Here is a 23,566-nt window from a genome sequence, read left to right as displayed (position 1 = left end):
ATTGGTTCTATGAACTTGGTTTGCTCACACTGTAAGGCATTAAAATACAAAAACGAAGCCAATGGATTGTGTTGCGCAAATGGTAAAGTGAAATTGATACCATTGGATCCACCACCAGAACCATTGTACTCATTGGTTTCAGGAATAGGAACAGATTCTATACACTTTTTGACACATATCCAACAATATAACAATTGCTTTCAAATGACTTCATTTGGGGCAACAAATGCAGTTCGGGAAAATTTTATGCCAACTTTCAAGGTATGTATTATAGCAGTTAATCATAATTATTTTAGCGAACAAAATTTTCTGTCACCAAAGTTAAGATGTGTTACTAATCTTCAATTTCTTAATCATTACGAAATATATCACTTAGTCATCATATTATATGGTGATTCAGTTTCAGTGACACTTTTATTATATTTTATATTTGATAGATATTAGTTAAAACTAAATATATACTTTTTAAGATCAAATATTATTTAAGTTTGATCACTGACAATCCATTAATTTATACCACACCATAATATTTTTTTTATTTACAGATACAAGGGCAAATATATCACAGAGCAGGTTCACTGTTACCAGTGTCAGATAGCGACAACAAATTCCTGCAAATTTATTTTATGGGCAATTCACCACAAGAAATTGATCTGCGTTGTGCACATAACAATTTAGTAAAAAGGTCTATTGTAGAACAATTACAAAATTTATTTCATCAACGCAATCAATTGATTATATTGTTTAAAACTGCCCTGGATCTGATGCCATCCGATAATCACAAAATTGTAATCAGAGCTGATAAAACACCTGCAGGTCAACATACAAGACGTTTTAATGCACCAACTATTGATGAAGTTGCTATCGTTGTAGTTGGAGAAAACTTGGAATCCCGTGATATTGTTTTACATCGTCGGAATGATCAATTACAACGTATAAAGGAAACACACCGCTCATATGATGCACTGCAATATCCCATTATATTTTGGCAAGGTGAAGATGGCTACGATTTCTCAATAAAAATGATAAATCCCATTACAGGTAACTAAAATATTAGTTTAGCTATGGCGATAATATCTCAGTCACTATATTATGTATTTTAATTTTATATTTGAATGTTATTAAAACAAAATCTGTTTACAGGTTCTGAAACCAACAAAAAAGTCAGTTCAATGAACTATTATTCATACCGCCTAATGATTCGGGAAAATGAAGATAATCACATATTGAAATGTCGCCGATTATATCACAAATATGTTGTTGACATGTATGTTAAAATTGAAACGGAGAGATTAACATTCATCAGGTTGAATCAAACCAAACTCCGATCTGAAGAGTATATTCACCTTCGAGATGCGATTAATACTGATGGAAATGCACAGAATGTCGGTCGGATGACTATTCTTCCAGCAACATACATCGGAAGCCCTCGGCATATGCACGAATATGCTCAAGATGCCATGTCGTATGTTCGTCATTATGGTACAGCAGATTTGTTCATCACATTTACATGCAATCCGCAATGGATAGAAATTAAGCAGGAGTTATTCTCTGGGCAATCACCCATTGATCGTCATGATATTACAGCCAGAGTCTTTAGACAAAAGTTGAAATCTTTAATGAATTTCATCGTAAAACATAATGTGTTTGGTGAGACACGCTGCTGGATGTATTCTGTGGAGTGGCAGAAACGAGGATTGCCACATGCACACATTTTGATTTGGTTGGTTGAAAAGATAAGGCCAAATGAAGTTGATGCAGTGATATCAGCTGAAATCCCTAATGTACAAGTAGATCCTGGATTGCATGAGGTAGTTATCAAAAACATGATACATGGTCCCTGTGGAACTCTTAATCAAAATTCACCGTGTATGATGGATGGTAAATGTTCAAAACGATATCCACGGACATTAATATCGGAAACAATTACTGGTAATGACGGTTATCCATTGTATCGTCGCAGATCGACAGCAGACAATGGAAAATCAACAATTGTCAAATTAAATCAACAAGATATTGAAATAGATAATCGTTGGATTGTTCCATATTCACCCATTTTATCAAAGACATTCAAAGCACACATCAACGTTGAATCTTGCCATTCAGTGAAATCGATTAAATACATTTGCAAATATGTAACCAAAGGGAGTGATATGGCTGTGATTGGAATTGGTGCAGAGAATTCTAATGATGAAGTTACCCAATACCAAATGGGCCGCTATGTTAGCAGTAATGAAGCAGTTTGGCGAATATTTTCTTTTCCTATTCATGAGAGACACCCTTCTGTTGTTCACTTAGCTGTACATTTAGAAAATGGACAAAGAGTGTATTTTACAGCACAGAACGCAGTACAAAGAGCTGCTCAGCCACCATCTACTACATTAACCAGTTTTTTTGAGACATGCCAAAACGATGATTTCGCACAAACATTGCTATATTCTGAAATGCCAAAATATTATACCTGGAATCAATCCTCAAGGAGATTTATACGACGGAAACAAGGAAAACCAGTTCCAGGATATACAGATGTATATTCCACCGATGCGATTGGCCGGATTTATTCAGTACATCCAAGCAATGATGAATGTTTTTATTTACGACTGCTATTAGTCAATGTACGTGGCCCAACATCATTCCAACAGTTACGAACTGTTGATGGTGAATTGTGTGGATCCTACAGAGAAGCCTGTCAACGTTTGCAATTGCTTGAAAATGACGCTCATTGGGATCAAACTCTCAATGATGCTGTAATATCATCACACGCTCATCAAATACGAACATTGTTTTCTATAATCATATCTACATGCTTCCCATCAAACCCAATTGATTTGTGGATGAAGTACAAAGATTATATGTGTGATGATATTTTGTATCAAATACGGAATAGAATGGGAAATCCAAATATACAAATCAGTGAAGAAATTTACAATGAAGCATTGATTTCAATTGAGGACATGTGCTTGATAATGTCAAACAAACTATTAATTCAATTAGGCCTGACCGCGCCCAATCGTCCAATGCATGACGCTTTTAACCAAGAGTTGCATCGAGAAAGACTGTATGATCTCAACGCTTTGAAAGAATAAATTCAAACAAATCTTCCACTGTTAAATGAACAACAGAAGTATGTATTTGAAACTCTTATGAAAGTAACAAATGATGAAACTGGAGGGATTTACTTCTTAGATACACCTGGTGGTACAGGAAAAACTTTTTTGATTTCATTAATATTAGCAACAATTCGCTCACAAAATAAAATTGCACTTGCACTCGCTTCGTCGGGAATCGCAGCAACTTTGCTTGAAGGTGGTCGAACAGCCCATTCAGCACTAAAATTGCCATTAAATATGCAAAGCAATGAAACTCCAACCTGCAACGTTTCGAAGAACTCTGCAATGGCAAAGGTTTTGCAGCAATGTAAATTGATTGTTTGGGATGAATGCACGATGGCACATAAAAAATCTTTGGAGGCTTTAGACAGAACCTTAAAAGATCTACGTAGCAATAATAACCGATTTGGTGGTGCAATGATTTTATTAGCAGGAGATTTTCGTCAAACATTGCCAGTGATTCCACGATCAACGCCAGCTGATGAACTCAATGCATGTCTAAAGTCCTCCAATTTGTGGAAACATGTCAAAGTACTTCATTTAAGCAAGAATATGCGTGTCGAGTTGCAAAATGACCAATCTGGAAACATATTCTCTAAACAACTCATTGACATTGGTAATGGCAAATTTCCTATAGACATGTTGACTGGCTGCATTAACTTTCCTCAAAGTTTTTGTCAGTTAACTCGATCAAAAGATGAACTTATTCAGAAGGTGTTTCCAGATGTTTCTCAAAATTACAGAAACCATGATTGGTTGAGCGAACGAGCTATACTGGCTGCAAAAAACATAGATGTAAATGAATTAAATTTCAAAATTCAAGAACAAATTACAGGCGAATTGAGGATATATAAATCAGTTGATTCGGCTACTAATCAAGATGATGTAGTCAACTATCCACCGGAATTTTTAAACTCGCTGGATTTGCCAGGATTGCCACCTCACAATCTTCAATTAAAGGTTGGATCGGTGGTTATAATGTTGCGAAATATCAACCAACCGCGTCTTTGCAACGGTACACGGTTAGCGATAAAAAAATTACTAAACAATGTGATAGAAGCAACTATACTCAAAGGAAAGTATAAAGGAGAAGATGTTCTCATACCGCGCATCCCAATGATTCCGACTGATGTGCCATTTGAGTTTAAACGACTGCAGTTTCCAGTGCGGCTTGCTTTTGCTATGACTATAAACAAGTCCCAGGGGCAATCATTAAGTGTTTGTGGTATTAATCTAGAAAACCCATGTTTCTCACATGGTCAATTGTATGTTGCCTGTTCCCGTGTTGGAAAACCATCAGATTTGTTTATCTATGCGCCAGGTAATCAAACAAAGAACATCGTATACCACAAAGCACTACAATGATAATAATAATAATAATTATGATTCACATGATTAACAATAAAGCGATTACTTACTTTTCAATCCTTATATATGTTTTATTTAATTATTTTTTATTCACAACGCCCTATCACCAGGGTGATGGTTCTGTTCAGGAGAATTTTTTAAAATACGTAGGCACAAAAACTGCCACATTACAAATCTTTTTGACAGGACGAAGTCTGTCGGGTCAGCTAGTAACTAAATAAAAATAAACAAAAACCGTATTTCACCTATCTACTACACGTATTTTATATTCTACTAAATGCACACAATTTATCTTAATACCTACCTAAACCTATTTATCTATTTACAACATTATTTTAACTACTACCAACTAATCACTTTGAAGTCGGTGGCGAGCAAAAAATTAAATTTGTTTTGTTCCTAAATTAATTTTCTGTATATATTACAAAATTTTATTATTATTTTTGCATTTTTTGGGCTCGGCACCGACTTCAAAGTGTTAGTATCAGTTGGTGTTAGTAAAAATAATATTGTAAATAAATAAAGGGGTTTAGGTTACAATTAGATTAAATTATATTAGTGTTCAGTTATTACAATGGATAGTCCACCTGAAAGTGCACCCCGTATGAGGTAAAATAGTAATAAAGAAACGATGATTGAAAAATAACGAAAGCTTCAGGACCGGGGGTCCGCTACCTAGTCTAGGTCTGAAAAATTTTCCAGCCAAACTAGAACAAAAATAAGTTGCTGCTCCCGCTGAGAATCGAAGCTGCGACCTCCGCTCGTGAACATAACGCTACAATCAGTACACCAAACAAACGGTTTTTAACTTTATTTTTACGATATCTCATATCATAAGGTGTGTGCCTAAAAACCAAACTGAATGGTTTTTGCACTAAATTACTTCCGATTCCCTCTAACATATTCTGATTTGGTTCCAATAGAAACACCTCGGAATTGCACTCTTCCGAATAAAAAAGATTTTTGAAAATCGGCCGACAGTTGACAGGGAGATCAGCGAACGTACATTAATATATATATATATATATATATATATATATATATATATATATATATATATATATATTTTTCGAAGTCGGGTAATAAATATATGTAAGCATAAATTCGGTGGATTACTAGAGGAGGATAATTAGTTAGACTGAGAAGAGCGACTGAACCCAATATCAGAGTTTTCTCCCACTTGTATTCCCTCACGTATTTTTTTAGATAATAGTAAATTATTAATCAAAGGCTCCCTCCTGACAATTCTGCTTTCAGTGAGTTTTTCCTCAAATTGTTGAATTTACCGATATAAACTGATAATATACAAATCTGTACTATTTAATAGACCATATACTTTGCATGATTACCTACATATATTTACCAATTCACATCATCGAAAATGGCCTTGACCTTTTTTTTTAAGATTAACAACCCTACCAAGCATTGATACGTTAGTATAGGGTTTTTCAATGATGTTGCCAGTCTGCCGTGTTTTTTTGCAACGTCGGTTTAACCTAACATTTATTATTCAGTTATTGATATCAAATTATTCTGGTAACTTCGACAAATAAGCTTAAACATAAACGACAAAACTTTAGGTGCAGATTTTTATTGGTCCCTAAATTTTATCATATGAACAGCAAACGCTATAGAGCATTAATAACTATTTTTGACCAAATTCAACTATGTAGACAAATTGGGCATCTTGCACAAAGTATTTGGGACTGTGGTTATCTATTCCAGTATTTATTGGATTGTTAGTGAACCATTCTATTTGAAAATTTTAAATATCATATGTAAAAGAAAAGTTATTGCATCCTGTTCAATGTAATTATTTTTGAACAAAATGCAACTACGATAGCGTTTTATCCAGAATTTGAAACATCTATTGAATTTTGTTTCTGGATTAGTCTATAAAATAATCTTTGGTTCATATTTCATTTCTTCGATCGACTGTTTTTATTATGTTTAAGTAATAGATAGAAAAAGATGTGTGAAAGTAATTAAATACACGATTATAAAAATATGCCTTGCTGTTTTTATAAATGTGCTGTGAAGAACTTAGTGTTCAGTACTCTTGTACTTACTTAGTAGTCTTTGAGTGGCAACGAAAAATTATTTTTCAAATCTATTTGAGGTCCGAGCCAAAGTTCACCAAGGACATGTCCATTTCTCCACTGCTTCTCAACATATTTGTATATACAATTATGCGAAATGCTTCTAAATATAGACTTGTCGATCAATATTATATATGATGCTACTATATTCGTTGACACAGATGTTGATTCTTCATGATACTATTTGCACTGCAGAGCCTTATACCTTAAGAATTAGTGAAGAAAATGCCAAGGTATTGGCAACTGGCGTATCGCTTGCTATCGTAGATCTGAATGGGAACCAGTCAGAGCAACAGCAGGACGTATCACAAATATCTGGGATTAGTAAAACAGGAGAATAAAGCGATATCTACAACCAATAGAGTAAGCCAATTGTGGAACAAATTCAGATGCGCAGATTACAATATTTAGGATATGTCTACCGAATGAAAAGTAAACGATTTCCTCACAGATTTATGTAGCGAAATCGATTTCTTAGACGGAAGATACAGCGACTATCTTTGAAAAACACATAGATCAAAATAATAGACTACGACCTGAACAGCTGCGGCCAACCACCAAATGTGGCAAGATTTACTGAAGAAGAATATTCCAAAATCCTGCGTCACCAACCGCAACATATTGTTTGAGAAATAGACAGATGATGATGATGAAAGATCGTTAAAAACGAATTCTAAGGTTTAATTTTATTAGCACTGAAAAGCGATATAACTGAAAATAGTTCATGATACAAAACAAAGGATTGTATGTTAGATCACGCTACTAAAACCGCAATGAGTAGTCATGAAATCGGTGTATTATAATCTGATTCAAAATGTTAAAAATAAGATTTCCGTAGAGTTTAATATTGATTCCGTCAATTGAACAAATTATCACTCATCGTTCATTTGAATCTATCTTAAATCTAAACAACCTCTCAAGAGAAGGAGACAGATTGACGCTATATTTGCAAACGTTCTGCAATTACTCAAAGTTCCTTGCCATAGTTTACTGGAATTCAGACAAAAAAAGGTAAGGCGAGAGAGGTAAAGAGAGTGGTTAAAAAGGCAAAGTTGCTCAAAGTTGCTAACTCCGAACTATTAAAATAAAGAATCACCGAAGTCTTAAAATATACCATTAGGTAATGTATTCCTTTTATGCTTAAATGCTCCTTACCTTCGTTTACTAGAATTGAGATAGACGCATCATAATCCTATGTATATGACCACCAAAAGCTGTTGCTCAAAGTATTATGCCTCTATAAGTGAACTATCATATCTTTGAGCACGTTCAATCTGAAAATTTTAAGCAATTGGAATCTTAACCTAGTAAAACTTGACCTTGAAAGTGACCTGAAGTGAGTAATTCCGTGAGCTATTGGAATTCGGATCTAAGATAATAACTCCCTGCAGACAATACCACTACAGCTATAGAGGAAATTTATGTAAGAGTGCAGTTTAGAAAACAAAAAGGCGAATGAGGATACAATCAATATAATTTTTTTTATTATAATTGAAATCTATCCCTACGGAACAATCATAGAACAAAGAAGATAAACAATGACCATTATATGTCCCACATTCTTTCGTTCCTTCATTAGACGTGGTGCATTTTGAACTGAAGAAATTTAGTGTCGAACCCCGAAGATCTGGCAACCTCGAGACATTGATCTCGTATATCATTCAAGGGTAATTTGGATCATTCCGTGACTGATCATCGTTCAGTTCAGATGTGCCGCCATCGACTGCCTAAGCATCCCGTAGGTAACCTTGTGCCTCTCTTCTTTATCTCTTAGTATTTTCTATATTTTATATAACTGCGTCTTACCTGCGTTCACCAAGCCATGGAATCCCTAAAACCTTAAAATTATATTGGGATTATATAACGTTGATACTGAGAATATATTTCTTTCCCCCAAAAGAAATTAATTTCAAGTAAATTAAAGATAATTATTTTACTCCTCGTACATTTTGTAACCTATATACGTGGAAATAGCGAGAATTAGAAGTTAGTTATGGGAAACTTAACTAAGAGTTATAAAAAGTGACCAAAAATAATATCTCCAAAAACTGAACCAAATATAACATATACCCAAGCTGTCGCAATTATTTTGTAGCGACCTTGAGGCATGTCGAATTTTACATCGTGGAATAACGGTCTACAAAATACCCAGAAATATAATCCCAGATGTTGAACACGGACGGGGTACCAGCAGCGCCAACTAGAACCCGACAACGAATAGCTGGCGGCAACCCCGAGACGTTTATCTGGGATGTTGAAGGGTATTTCGGTCATTCAGTGCTAAACTCTCGTTTGGTTTAGACGTGCCACCATCGACTGCCCAAGCCTCGTCTCCAGATACCACCGCTGCCATCCGTTTTATTATTTGTATTTTTCACATTTTTTTATATTGCCAATAAATAACGGTCACATAATGTAAACACCACTGTTTCATTTAGTTTTACCTCCATTCACCGAGCCACATCATTTACCCTAAAATTTAAACATTAACAAGCGCTTTAAGCGGTTTCACTCCTAACAGCAGCCAACCCCAATAGGTCGCAATCAAGAACCAACCAATACTAATTGTCCAAATATAATGTAATATAAATAGAACTTCGTGTCTCAACATAATAATGAAGTAATAATTTTTAGAAATATACGTGAGTAATGTTGAAAATCATTGTTACGGTTATTTGAAAAGTTTAATGTTCTGTATTTGCTATTCTGGTTTATTTGTAATATGCACAAACTTTATGAATTATGAAACATACACATACATATCATTCATATGACTAAAATAACAGGAAGCCAAACAGTGCTATAATTAAGTTTCTTCGTCGTGACATCAATCATCAAAATGTATTTATGCTAGTAAATTTGAACAATAATATAAACAAACCTTCCGTTTTATTCTGTTAGACGATCATTAAACTCCGCGTGAACATATTAAGCAGATTTATTTGACGTATCTCAGTTTAAATGGGTTCTTAGTATATTTTTTGTAACCGTAAAATGGATTTTAAAACAATCCTATAATATTCAAATGCTAATGAATTAATGTGGGTTATATATTTCTATTTCGGTAGTATTTATGGTATTTTTAGTAGTTTTAGTATGTTTCTTTGCAATATTATTATCATAAAATAATCTTGTATAAATGAAACATACTAATGCACTAAAATATTCCAGTCCAAATAAACCCTAGTTGATAAAAAAAGACATAATATATTCATAATAGATAATATAAACAATTTTTTACCTCTATCCATGTGTTCTTAGTGATAATCCAGAACATTGTATTGAACTGGTACTTTTCTTTCTTCATAGCTTGCTACACACTTGAATGATCATCTTCTATTAATAACAGGAAAAGGTTCAATTGACTAAATTGCAATATGCCGTGTTTGGCATCTGGCATCAACTCCACTTTATATTGGGTGTTGGTAAAACAATATGCTGTATATGTACGTATGTAGTAAGGTACATGCAAGGCACATGTTCAACATATTTTACAGTACATAGGTTTCATATACGAATTATTTATGTTGAAAATAAAGTGTATTACAAAATTTTTCATATAATTGTTATACAGCAAAAATAACCCTTTTTGTAAGCCTTGTTATTCGGTCTTACACTATGTAATTTGCCTTTTAATGCTGTTTTAAATGAAAGAACATTACATAAAGTTTACAGAGAAGGTATTAAAGTGAATTAAAAAGTTATTGATACCATCCTGTCCTGTAACAGGACTGGTTATGTTGGCTCAGATATCTAAATGTGTTTGTTAGCTCAAAAGTTGAGGTTATTCCTTCTTACGTATTTGGATATAAAGACTTTGTTATTATTTGTAATTTAGATGTCGATGGGAAATATTTCTGAATCATGGTTTTTCAGGTAGTTCAGACGAGCTTGATGTAATTAGTTGTAAAGTTTGACATGTATAAACGAAGAAGTTAGGTTAAGAGGCAAAACGTATACAAAATAAAATAAATAATATAGCATAATATCTATTATAATTAAAATTGGTGAACAGTGAAATCCATAAACAGATGAGAACATAGTTTATAATATATATAAACTTCAACATCAACATCAACATCCATGGGACATTCATAGTCTGATCATCTTTTTCTAAAATATTACGGGGTTCATCGGATTAAAGGAAGAAGTTTATAGTTATGAACCATATAAGGATATGAGACTGACAGTTTGCTTGATATCTACATTCCCCAACAGCTTTCTGAATCTAATCTGATATAGCCTAGACGGCGATCTAAATATTTATTTCCACAAAAAGGGAAGTTAAGTTAAGGCGAAAAACTATCATTGGCTTTTTTCTAAATATATTTAACTGCCTTCGCAACTTGTGACGTATACATTTAAGCGATCGAGATGATAAAAAGGAAACGTTGAGCAAATAATGCGGACTTCACTTTCTCAATTTGAGAAATGTCATCCAGGTTAAGCACTACTGAGAGGAGTGGAGATTCCTGGGTGGTTTCATACAAATTCACGAACCTTGACTCATAATTAAATAAACCACCGTCTTATTCTGAAGACTTGTTTCATGTTTCATTTTACTTATTTCATTATAAGAGCCAATTTTTTCAACTTGCTATACTAATTTTTGCTTTTTTAGATCTGTTTGACATTTACTTTTTAAAGATATTTCAAACAATAAATCAAATAAACAGATAAGATATTGCTGCCAAAGTGGATACCAGTCACTGATGTTACAGTCAAACATATTTGTATATATTTTGGAGCATACATAAATGGCACCGTCGCCCGATATCCTTTCAAAGTCTTTGTTAAATATAGTGACAGTGTAACTAGCACGTTTGCTTTTTCGCTTGATATGAATTGAACATTCATTCGAGGTGGGTGCATAGGCTATTGTGGCTTTACCTTGGACGGCTTGCTAATCCTTGTGACAAAATATCTCGAATGTTTCTCATCCCTGTACCCACTATACCTCAATTGTCCTTAGTGTTAGAGATAAAAGTTCCGTTTTTATTTTCCCTTCGTACTGAATCGTTCTGCTATTCACTCGTCGTACCTATTACAACAATATTTTTACACTATTTCAGAACTAACTAATTTGTTTTTGTTTCATTTTAATGTCAGCTTTATAAGTTGATAAATTATTTAATCTTTCCTTCCTTAAATGTTATTCTTATGTCACACGACGACCACACTTAAATTTTACCTTTAATTTTACTCTACTCTATCTTCTGATGAATAATTAAAAATTAATTATAGTGAAAATGAATAATAAAAAACCAAAGATAAGATAATCAGTACCAATAGAAAACATAAACTAATAACCTACATAATAACCACCATGTTCTACATTAAGTGTTTTCTAAAGAGTTTATACTTTTATATTTTTACTAACAGAAGTAGTTTTCACAGCTATATTACTGGATGTTGCGCAAGCCTTCGAAAATATCTCAAAAATTACTCATATATAAATTGAAACAATACGTTGAACACTTAAACTCCTACATCTCCTACATACTCTATATCTACATCTGAAGATATTTAGAGTTAAAGAAGGAGAAACTTACTCAAAAATTAAAGAAACAAAAACATGTTTTTTACCTACTCTATATGTGTGACACACCAACAATAGAATATATTATAGCTACATTTGCTAATGATAGTATGATACTTGTTCTTGGATACGATACCAAGTATCTCAGTTACAAGAAGTACCAGAAAACTGCAACACGCAAGTAATAATAAAAAGTAAGTGTACCCCGATCTGTAATTATTGATTTGAATTGCAAGCAAACTCTTCATATACCAATAAACATGATTAATTTTATTATCACATACAGTATTAATGAGAAATATCTAAGGATAAATATTGACGCATAACTTCTTTGGAAAGAGTATATGAAAAAGAAAAAAAAATATATTGTTTATTTGGACGAAAATCTAAATTATCTGTTCATAATAAATTCCTGTTGTACAAGCAGATACTTATACATATATGGCTCTATGGAATTCAGTTATAATAATATATAATTCAGCGAAAAGTAATGTCAACATAATATAAGTATTTCAGAATAAAGTATAAAAAGTGTTGTGGATGCATCTACATGACTATATGACAGAGGAAATTAAGAGATTCGCAAGAAGATATGAAGAGACCGCAGACGTAAAAACCGAAATGCTGCAACTCTTAGACTATACTGAACTAGGATACAAACAAACCATCGGATCATGTAAAAATACTGAAAGGTGCTGCTAACTTTAATTTTTTAGAGATTAAGTAAGAGCCTATACTAGATATGAGATAAATTATAAGTGAGTCGACGACTAGTATGAATATATTAATTTTAACAAAGAACTAAATTTTTAATTTTTAACCAATCAATTGTAGTTTTGCTTTATTAAACAAGAAATATTTAAAACATGTGTGACTGAAAATAATAAAAATTAGAAATTCAACGCCCAACCTGATACATTTATTTTTAGACATATAATAATAAGGAAAAATATATTTAAATAGGTTGAAATATAAATTTATCACTGTTTCTCATTAACAAATTCATTCGATATATTACGAGATTTATATTTTATCCTATCGGTGTCAAGCACCAGAGAGCCCCCTCTGCGATTAGATGAACGCAAATGACGTAAATTAAAGTGTTCTCGCCGAATGGTAAATTGAATATTCCATCATATCCGTACCGGTTCCGTAAGAAAAATTGTCCCCGTTTGTATAAGTGGATTTTGCCACGCCCACTTGCCTAAGCAATTTTAATTGCCTCGTTTGCGGTTCGGACATAAATAAAACGGGCCTACTACGATCACCGAACGCTGTTACACGCGTAGACATATTTACGTGTAGCCCGACTGTCGTTACCATTGCGATCGCGTCAAACGCCGTACGTAACCTGATTAATTAAATAGGTACGACATTGACTATTAAGTAGACAAAAATCGAAAACAAACACGATATGTTTTCCTCCAACTTTCCTAGTCGATAAGAATCTTTAGGGTATTCCAGTTTAATTTTATTACCAATTTCTATTGTCCTAATTATTTCAAATTAGTATCTATTATTTCTGTAGCAACCTTCAGATATGTCGAATTTTACATTTTAGAGTAAAAGCACCGTTTTATTTCGTTCTACCTCCATCTACCGAGCCATGGATAACCTAAAGTGGTGACATATCGGCGTGTTTTTTCATTAAATGGGGTTTGGACTTGTAAATGGAGGTTTCGTGTAACATGGTGTATTTTCATTGACCGTTTTTTCTTGTGATACAAAATTTTCTCGAATTTTCAAAGGTTTTTTCCAATTACTTTTTCTTTCCATATTTAAATTCTTATAATAACTAGTTCCTCATTAAACTTAATACTAGTACTGGAGCAAATAATTTTCCTAAATTTCATTTCATTTTTTAATTTCTTTTCCAAATGTTATCATTCACATAATCCTCTGAAATCTTACAAATTTTGATTAATCTTTAATCGGCATTTCGACTAGATATTTCTTTCAGCGCTATTTTTAAATCAGAATATCTTCCTTCACTCGCAGTCTCGGTCTTATTGGCAGCCATTCTGATTTGAAAGGCTTTGGACAGCTTCGCCGTATATTATCGTTACTTGTTTTCCTGGAATACTGTAACATATATGGCTACAGATTGGTCACAGAGCAGCCCCAGAAGCTAGGTACCGATTATAGTCACCGTAAACACGTCATGTCTTCACCACGGTACTAGAATTATCTTACCATCAAAGAAATTGAGCTCTCGCTCTCGCGTTCAGTTCAAACATGCCACCAACGATTGCCCAAGCGTTTGTTTAGATACAAACGCGCTGCTCTCCCTTCATCTCTATTATAATTTCCTTATTTTGATAACGTCAATAAATATCGTTCACATCATGTTATTTTGTCTCACCTTCATTCACCGAGCCATGAAATTCCCAAATTTCTAATCGCAGTAGCATAATATTTTCTAATATGATTCTCCTTTTAATTCTGTTCTATTTATTTAGAAGTTTACAAATTCAGATTGAAGAACTTTTAAATACAAGCAGATGAGAATAATTCCTACCGTTATTTGATGCCGTGATCTCAGATATTCATTCAGTGTGTCAAAATCGGTTGTAGTTATCGATTTCGCGCATGCTGGCAGCAATACGTTCGTACAACGGCTGTTAGCTGACGACATTGCATTAAACATCATTTGAAACGTGTTTTTGTGCTATGCTTTGGAACAAGTGAAAATGTAGATACAACGTTGCAACAATTTGTTACGTTTGTGGATATTATATGCTCGGTAAACGAGGAAAAATCATATCAAATGCACCCTAATACAAGCCTTAGATACCGAAATTGTTTTTTAACTTGTGCAGAACAAAGCTGTACAGTAGTTACTTGGCAAAAATATATGTATTTTGATTTTCTGTGCAACGGTATGAAAAGGACAGAAAGACCATGTTGTAGACAATTTTTATTTCTCGATGAATAACACAATACAAATATTCTTGCGTATCAGCAGTATCGAAGCCAGTTCCGCGTACAGACAGTCATCCATTGCCAATTTCGCTCGCCAGTATTTAGCCAAGTTGTTTCCAGAGGTGTCATATGCAAAAATCAAAGAAATATTTGTCAGATCTGATATTCGAAAACTATTGGTTCACTCAAAGTTTGTATGTTCAAGCACGTAATCGATAATTTGTTAAAAATTAGCACTAGATGGGAATCTGTGGATATTTCTCAAAATACATTTTCTGCATTTATATCTTAATTTTTCCCACAAAATTTGGGCGGCACTAGCTGTGAACAAGATAATATAAGAAGATATTTCAAAATAGAGTGAAGTTTGAAAAGTGATATCAAGGTTTTTCGGACGATGAGTAATGATGAGGGATTACTATTGGACCTTAACAAATGAAATAGATCACAAGCATTATGAAACACTCAGATCAACCTCTGTGCATTTCTGATTTATAATTTTTAACTCAATAAATGACCATTAATGGTGAAAAATAGTAAAATAATGAATTTAGTGAATATTTCGAAAACTAGAACCAATTAAAAAACAGGCTGCTAATTTAAATTCAGCCCCTCAATTAACTTTATAAGCAACCTATGGATAATTACAAACGTTTTACTTACTATTTACTCTTAATTTACCATCGTTTTTTCAACTTCGGCTAAGCTGACAAAAAGTGTTAGTGAAATATTAAGTAGAATATGTATTAATTTTTAATTCAATAAGATATTCAATAAGAATTTTTATTTATTTCATGGTCATATATTAGATGCTTACATGTATCTTAATTATTTTTTTACTTTAAATAAATTTATTCATGATTTGGCATTCAGTTCTAGAAAATTTAATGCAATATATATTAACCAACATTTATTTCACCATTTTCCACCATTTTCTCCTATCTATTTCGAAACCGTGTGCCATCCTGACCATGCTGCATCAATCTGAACATGTGGTAAGTAGAAGACGCTATATCTGGTAAGTATACTAGGAAGAGCAGAAGTTATAGCCTTTGAAACTGTAACAATATATCAACAACTCTTGTAACGTGCGGCCGATCGTTATCATGCACGAGGATAACTTGCATATGTTACTCATTATCGCTGATCTTTGTTGAAATACGTGGTTAAATGTATTTAATTGGCGTCGGTAAACATCTGCAGTACTTCTTGATCCCACCATATGCACAGCAGTTTATCGTCATGATATTCCGCTTCGGTGTCAATGTGGATGATCTATCTATTTCCTGGACTAACCCATGACTTTGTGAGCTCAGGATTGTCGAAGTGGAGCCACATTTCATCGGCAATGACAGTACGCTACAGAAACATCAAACGGTTTTTCATGTTTTTCATCGTATATAAACGCCTGAAAACATCTCATACATCAACTATTACGTTATCTGAAATTTCTTTGAGAGCTTGAGCTGGATTTTCGCTCAATAGGTTTCGCAATTCATTGTCTTAGAACTTTTTGGTATATTTTTAAAATTTATTAGTGTTAAACGGTCTCTAAACAATTTGTTTTTTAATGGAACAATATCGAATTTATACCAAATTTGCTTTTGGTATATAATTACCAGACTTTTGGCCTTTTCGTTCCTACAAGGCTATATCATTGCCCAGGTAGAATACTTTCCTTTTTCAAAATTCAAACAAGCACTTCGAGGCCCTTTTATTCCAATTTTATTTCAGAGATTCAGAGAGTTCGAAAACTTCATGTATTGTTCATTCATCAACTGCTAAGCTGTATGCATTTTTTTGAGAATTTGAGTTTTCGTCCAATAAGCCTTGCAATCCATATTTTCGAACTTTTTGACTTTCCTTATCGTTGACATCAAAATAAACGTTTTGACAATTGATGGTATTCGGCGGAAAAAATTTCTTCAAATCAAACAGCAACAGTTATGAACTTAGAAAATGAGAGCATGAGCATTGCATGCAAGCATCTAAATTACATTTTCATTACATCTATACGCATATTTTAGGTAGAGGAATGTCAAAACTCTCGAAGAACCAGTTAGGTTAAGAAGTTTAACACAATTTTACATTGATAAAAAGTACATATTATACTTTTAAAAAGTTTTATATACTTTTCATAAAATATTATTCTTATATATTCAGTAATATATTATTCGAATTATTTCTAGTTCAACGACATGATTCGTAACCAGGTTCGCATTTTACTCGTCGCAAGTTTTGTAGCCCACAGCAATCAATCAAATTTGTGCAAATTAGGTTCGGAAAATCGTCAAGATATTGTAGTATCCTATGAAATTTTTATTGTGGTATATAATGCACGAACCATAACAAAAACTTAGGTCGACCGTACATAAACCGGGATCATTCACGATTACCCATCTATCTTCAGAAATGTAAACCGATGAAATACGATCTGACATTTTAAAAACCCGTATCGAATAGATGGATTGATTCCCAAAATATGTTTAAGCATATATCATTATAATGTAAACACATGAATAAATCATAGTTAGTTGAAAGTGTAATTTTGATCTTTTATATTTACAAACACTAATATTTTCTATATGTTAACCAATATTATAAAAATTAATAATTTTGGTTGCTGTTGTACTTCATTTTTGAGGTTATAGTAACGCCTGTAAGCTTGCATCTTGGATAACCTCTTAGTTATTCACTCGGCAGTCGATAAGTTTAAATGTGGTGGAACTATAAGTGTTTTTGTAATTAATTATTATATATTAAGTGTTGGAATTAATTAAGAAGTTTTTTGTTAAAAAATTATTTATAGAAAAATATATTTTATAATTTATTTTGCAATATACCAACTGGTTCAATGCACTTCTAAATGCATCACTGCAATCGGTAGCTACAGGGGCTGGTATCAAAATTATATGAGTAAGCAACAAATACACAATATATATATTGATTTATAGTATATTGAGCCACCATTTGTTTATAAAACAGCTGAATTTTTTGGCGGAGTAGCTTTGTAGAGTGTCTGAATAGCTTCCAACGGAACGTTATCCTATTCTTTTTCAAAACATCTGCTAGTTGCGTTAGTGATATTGTAGTTAAAATTCTACTCCTCACTTTCTACTCTAAAAGTCCCTATAATGTCTGGCAATTATGCTGGACAGAAAAGATGTTTGATGGTATCCTGATGCTCATCGAACCAATACCAAACCTGGCTGTGTGCACGGACGTATTATTATCTTGGAATAAGATAATGGGACATGAATATACTAAATACCGTGATATAGCCACCCAAATAATAATGGGTCCTCCGCATGTTTGACTTTAAGAAACACACCCCAAATCGTATTGGGAATTTTTCTCAAAACCATTACCAATTAATTCAGTTGTTCAAACCATTTCCAACAGATTACAAAACGACTATGTTACTATGTTATTATTATGAAGCCAGAAGTTGCAATTATTATAGCTGGCAACCCATTTAACGTCGAGAAATACATATACAACGCGGAGATAACATGGTGCAAATATTCCAAGATAATCATCGCTCTTACGAAGGTTTGCAATATTTTGCATTCATACCATAACATATATTGATTATTCAATTATATTGGTTGTATTCATATCTGAGAAAGGAGAAGATGAACATTAAAGAGAGAAATTCAGTGACAACATATACATTATTTTTTCTATCTATTATATCGGCAGCATCAGTACGGTGTATATTCTTTCCCCATCACATCACTGCACGTGTATTCAAACAAAACGTAAAATTATTGATAAGCTTGATTACACATCATTCAGTATGAAAATTGAACGTTTGAATAGAACAACATCTATGCTATCTGGTATTATAACACATTTTATATAGGTATTACATAGCATTTTACATTAGATGAAATATCATCAATAACTCAGAGACAGTTTGTTTCATACAAACAAAAAAATATTCAGCATCGACTCGCCCCTGTTAAAATACTCTATAGAATTACTTAAAAGTTAATCTCAAAGTTGGTCACTCGTCAGTTGATCAACACATTTTATCTCACATCTCACATTAACTAAACATAAATAAAATATAATATAATTTATATATTGTAAAGTTATCTTTGTAAGCTGTACAGAAATATAATAATTAAGATAAAGTAAACTTGTGTAAAAACGAAGGAGGTTCCATGTTCGGCTATAGATATTTTTTTAAATGTATCTCCGTCAATTATGGACCGATTTAAAAAAAAAAATTATGCGAAAAAGTGCACTTCCGAGGTGGTCCCATTAGAACCAAGTCAGGATAGGCGGAGGGAAGGAGTAGTCTCAAATTTCAAATGCATGTACAAACTCGTCACATTTTTTTATCTCAAATAATCAGATATTTGGGTATAATATTAATACCGAACTAATGTGACGTAAAATCGGAAGTAGTTCAATGTAAAGGCCATTCAGCTTGCTTTATAAACACTAACCATATCATACGAAAAGATACCGCGGGCAAATGCTTCTATACTGTAATGGGTAGAGCGTTCAGCTCACATAAGGAGGTAGTGGGTTCGATTCCCGACGGGGGCAACAACTTTTTGTTGTTCTAGTTTAATTAGAACATTTGTCAAATAATCTAGACTTGGTAGCGGACACCGGGATTTCAAGCGTTCGTTATTTTTAATCATTGTTTCTTTATTCCTATTTTTCCTTTCATCATTCATGATCATACATCATTACCCATTGTAACACTTAATAAAATATCTACTTAATTTATTTAGTAAGTATATAACACTCAAATGAGAACAATAAAATATTTCTAACAAAAAAATTGAACCGACGACAAAAAAATAAATAAGAAACTCACTAAAAAGTAAGAAATAATTAAACAAAGATTTTTAACACAAAAAAAAGCGTTTTAAAAATACAATAAAAATGTACAATACATACAATACATTAAAAATGTACATAATAATCGTTGTAAAAACTGAATAAAAATAAACAAAAGCCGTATTTCACCTATCTACTACACGCATTTTATATTCTACTATATTTATACCATTTAGCTTAACACCTACCTAAACCTATTTATCTATTTACAATATTAATTTACTAATCAATTTGAAGCCAGCGCCGAGCCCAAACAGTACAAATATAATAATATAATTGTGTGACATATACACAAAATTAAATTACGAACAAAATAAATCTAATTTGTTGAAATCTAATTAAAGTAAGAAATAATCTTTTTAGTGAATTCCTTTTTTTGAAGTTGGTTCAATTTCTTTGTTAAAAATATTTTTATATATAAATTCAGCAATGTATTGTAAGAAAGTTATTTAATTTTTCAATATAAGTTTTCGATTACTTGAGTCTTTGCAGGTTATCTAAATATAAAATCAAAAAGGAGAAATACGTTGAGAATACAAAAATTATTTGAATAATATATAGTAATAGAATACAAACAATTTAACGGTGTTTGGTTAAGCATTTTTTAAAATATTTTCTAATATAATTATATTAATTTAAATTAGAGACCTAAGAACCCAAATAATTCATCATCATACTAAGAAATAGGTTCATACTAACAATATCAAATAATCCATATACAACGAAGAATTGAAGTAGGATGAACTAGCGAGACAGAGAAAAATAACATTAAAGAATACATAGAACAAAGAAAGGACAAACGAATAATGATGGACTTCAAGAAGAGAAAGAAGGCCTGGGACATGGTCGTAAATTTATGTTTGTGATTGTTTAAAATTTGTGAATGTTCTAGGCAAGAGTGTAAAATCCGACAAGGAAAATGATCCCAGTCACGCCAGTAACCAGGCTGGGTAAGACCGGATGTCTTCTGGGATGATTTCTAAAGTTGGTCACTCGCCAGTCGGTAGGCTTAATGCTGAGGACCGTGGTTCGGAGCCCACGTTAAACTTTAGGCCCAGTCCAGATAAATCCATAGTTGGTAAAAGGAGACTTTAAAATATATTTAAAAAAAATAAGAGAAAAAAAAGCATAATAGTGAAAAAACGAAAATAAAAACGAGTTACAAAGGTCACTAACACAAAAAGACGGAATATGCTGTAAACAGAATAGAAGGGCCAATAGAGTAGTAAAGATTTTAACAGAACACCAAGACGAAATACTATTTCCAACAGATAAACAAATATTCAAATATGACGACCATAATCCAGGAACTTGTGGTACACCTGGAAAGCTTGTTTATAAGCGATTATACCTTTTTATGAGGTATTAAGTAATCACTCGTTCATTCGTTATCTGGATTTCACATAATGGATAACTTTGAAATGTTTATGATTTATATATACTCTATTTATATTCAGCGTCCATTTGATTATGTTGAACAGTTGATAATATTTCTTATTAAATTAAATATATCTTCAAGGAGAAAGGATTTTAATTATTTAGGATGATAGTGTGTTGAGATGGCAAGCTATTATGGTTTAATTCAAAAAAGGTACGGTAATAAAACAACTTTTTTCTGTTGCAAACCACAATATAAAACGTCGCAAGGATTGTACGAGTTCCATTTAAGGTTTGGCACCGTTACTGAACTTATATGACTGAACGAGTCGGCCCTAACAAGAAAATAAAATGTAGTCTCTGGCAGTATTGTGTCATCTTTCAATATATCTACAGATTTATTTCAATCAAATAATACTGTTAATGTTGAAATAAACATGTTGTCGTTTTATTTAAGGATTTAATGTTTACAAATATACAATAATAAAAACGAACTAGGATTAACAAAAGCTATTATTCGGAATATTGGTACTAATTTAAAACTACTTGTGATATGAATACTTAAAATATTAATTATTTGAACCGATATCTTAGATTTCGACGGTTGGTTTCATTAATTTCTTCAAGCACGTAGTAAATTTAGTAGGCTTTAAATCACATACGTTCGTGAGACTGCTACGCCACTGATTATTAAGGGAAAATCCAATCAGGGTTGAATCTCCTATTCAAAAGGATATGCTGGCTGAATCAGCAGTTTTATATATGCCATTGCCGATATACCAAACATACCACTTCATTACAATGTTTTACAATCTTCTTATAAAACATTTTGCCAAAGAGAAAGTTTGTTTTGTTTATATAATATTAAATATGAGATATGTACATATATAAAATGTCAGGAGGACAAAAATTTGTTATTTTAGTAAGAATTAATCCTAGCTGTCCTGATGTGTCCTTAAAAGTGACTGGACAACTAAAAAAATTCAAAGATAATAGATTACAAGGCTTGTTAGACGAAAACTCCAATTCTCAAAGAATTTTTCATGCAGCCTAGCAATTGAAGAGCCAGCTATTCTAATATGTTGACATGTGATAAGACAGATCTGAAAGAAAAGAAAATAACTACCACATAAATTGATTGTAAATGTCATTTCGAATCATTTCATTATTGTAATTTAATTACTTGGCAGCCAAAAAAAATAAAGTTTTCTGTGGCATATTGTTGACTGACGACGATCTACTGCAACAATGCTAAGTAAAAAAAATATGGGTTAGACCAAGCGGGATATCGACAATGAAATGAACTATTAATGATTTGAAACCTTACTGTGCATTTGATCGACCTGCCAAAACCAGATGACACTATTGAAGATTTCTTGGTAGATAATTTATAATAAATATATTCTAAAAGTGCTTAACGGGCTTCGGCAGAAGTTTTCTTCAATCAATCATCGTAACCGACGAATGTCAAAAATACAATTTTAAGCATCTATTATGATTGCAGAAATATTAAAGTCATTGCATTTAACAGTTTAATAAGTTTAAGTTGTTTAATAGCACGAGTATACATGGTTTTGGACCTGAGTAACTAGAAGTAAACAGTTTTTTTAATAAATTGGGGTATTAGTTACAAATCAACAGTGCTTTTTTAAAAATTGGTGTCGGTGAAAGTTAGAGTTGGAGTGTCTATATTGTAGTATCTATACTGCTTGGGATGTTTTTCACACATTAGAATCCTACAGTAGCTCATCATGCCTTCGTCCTAAAATCCTTGTTATCACCTTTCGATTTTCACTATATCTTGTTATAGCCACTATACTTGCTCATAGCTTATGTGGTCCAAGTTTGTGGGAAAATATTGATATGAGAATGCAGAAATTTAAATTTTAGAAACATTCCAGCTTCAGTCTTGTGGTAATTTTGTCAATTACGTGCTTATAATCCGGTGAATTATAGTTACCGAAAAAGTTATGAACAACACTTTGAAACTATGCCCATGCTGCTGCTTCATGAGGCGTTAAATATTTGTAATTTTTGCATCAGCCATTAGCTTTCGAATATCAGAGCCGACAAATATGCCTTCCTTGATTTTTGCGTATAACTGTTTTGGAAACAATGTGGTTAAGTACTTAAAAGTTCTTAAGGCACATTTGCATTTATAATTAAACAAATAGGCAATGGGTCACTATCCGTTCATGCAACTCACATCGACACTAATGATACGTCAGGATATTGCCTTTAATTTTCAAGAGAATGTCGTTTATATAATCCCAAGTTCAACATCTCCAAGA

At 32.6% G+C, this 23,566-nt stretch overlaps 2 protein-coding genes across 3 annotated transcripts in view; both read left to right on the top strand.

Moving 5' to 3' along the window:
- Positions 1-23,566, top strand: part of rk (G-protein coupled receptor rickets) — a 331,265-nt gene that overhangs the window by 184,437 nt on the left and 123,262 nt on the right. The window lies entirely within an intron of this gene.
- LOC143194384 (uncharacterized) lies at positions 523-3,196 on the top strand. Its single transcript, XM_076401105.1, has 2 exons — positions 523-1,041; positions 1,144-3,196. Exons 1-2 carry the CDS (start codon positions 627-629, stop codon positions 3,084-3,086), a joined length of 2,358 nt encoding a protein of 785 aa, XP_076257220.1. The 5' UTR covers positions 523-626; the 3' UTR covers positions 3,087-3,196.

This window comes from Rhynchophorus ferrugineus, unplaced genomic scaffold (assembly GCF_030347505.1).
Source record: "Rhynchophorus ferrugineus isolate W39M unplaced genomic scaffold, kcgeb_rfMv2 rfM3, whole genome shotgun sequence".
Lineage (NCBI taxonomy): Eukaryota > Metazoa > Arthropoda > Insecta > Coleoptera > Curculionidae > Rhynchophorus > Rhynchophorus ferrugineus.
The sequence above is the reverse complement of the archived record's forward strand: the minus strand, read 5'-3'. Positions and strand labels throughout refer to the sequence as shown.

What these genes read in the sequence shown, in the direction of transcription:
- LOC143194384 (XM_076401105.1), top strand. Translation starts at nt 627, where the DNA reads ATGGGCAATTCACCACAAGAAATTGATCTGCGTTGTGCACATAACAAT. An exon ending in AATGATAAATCCCATTACAG is followed by an intron (nt 1,042 to 1,143) that starts GTAACTAAAATA and finishes ATCTGTTTACAG; the next exon opens with GTTCTGAAACCAACAAAAAA.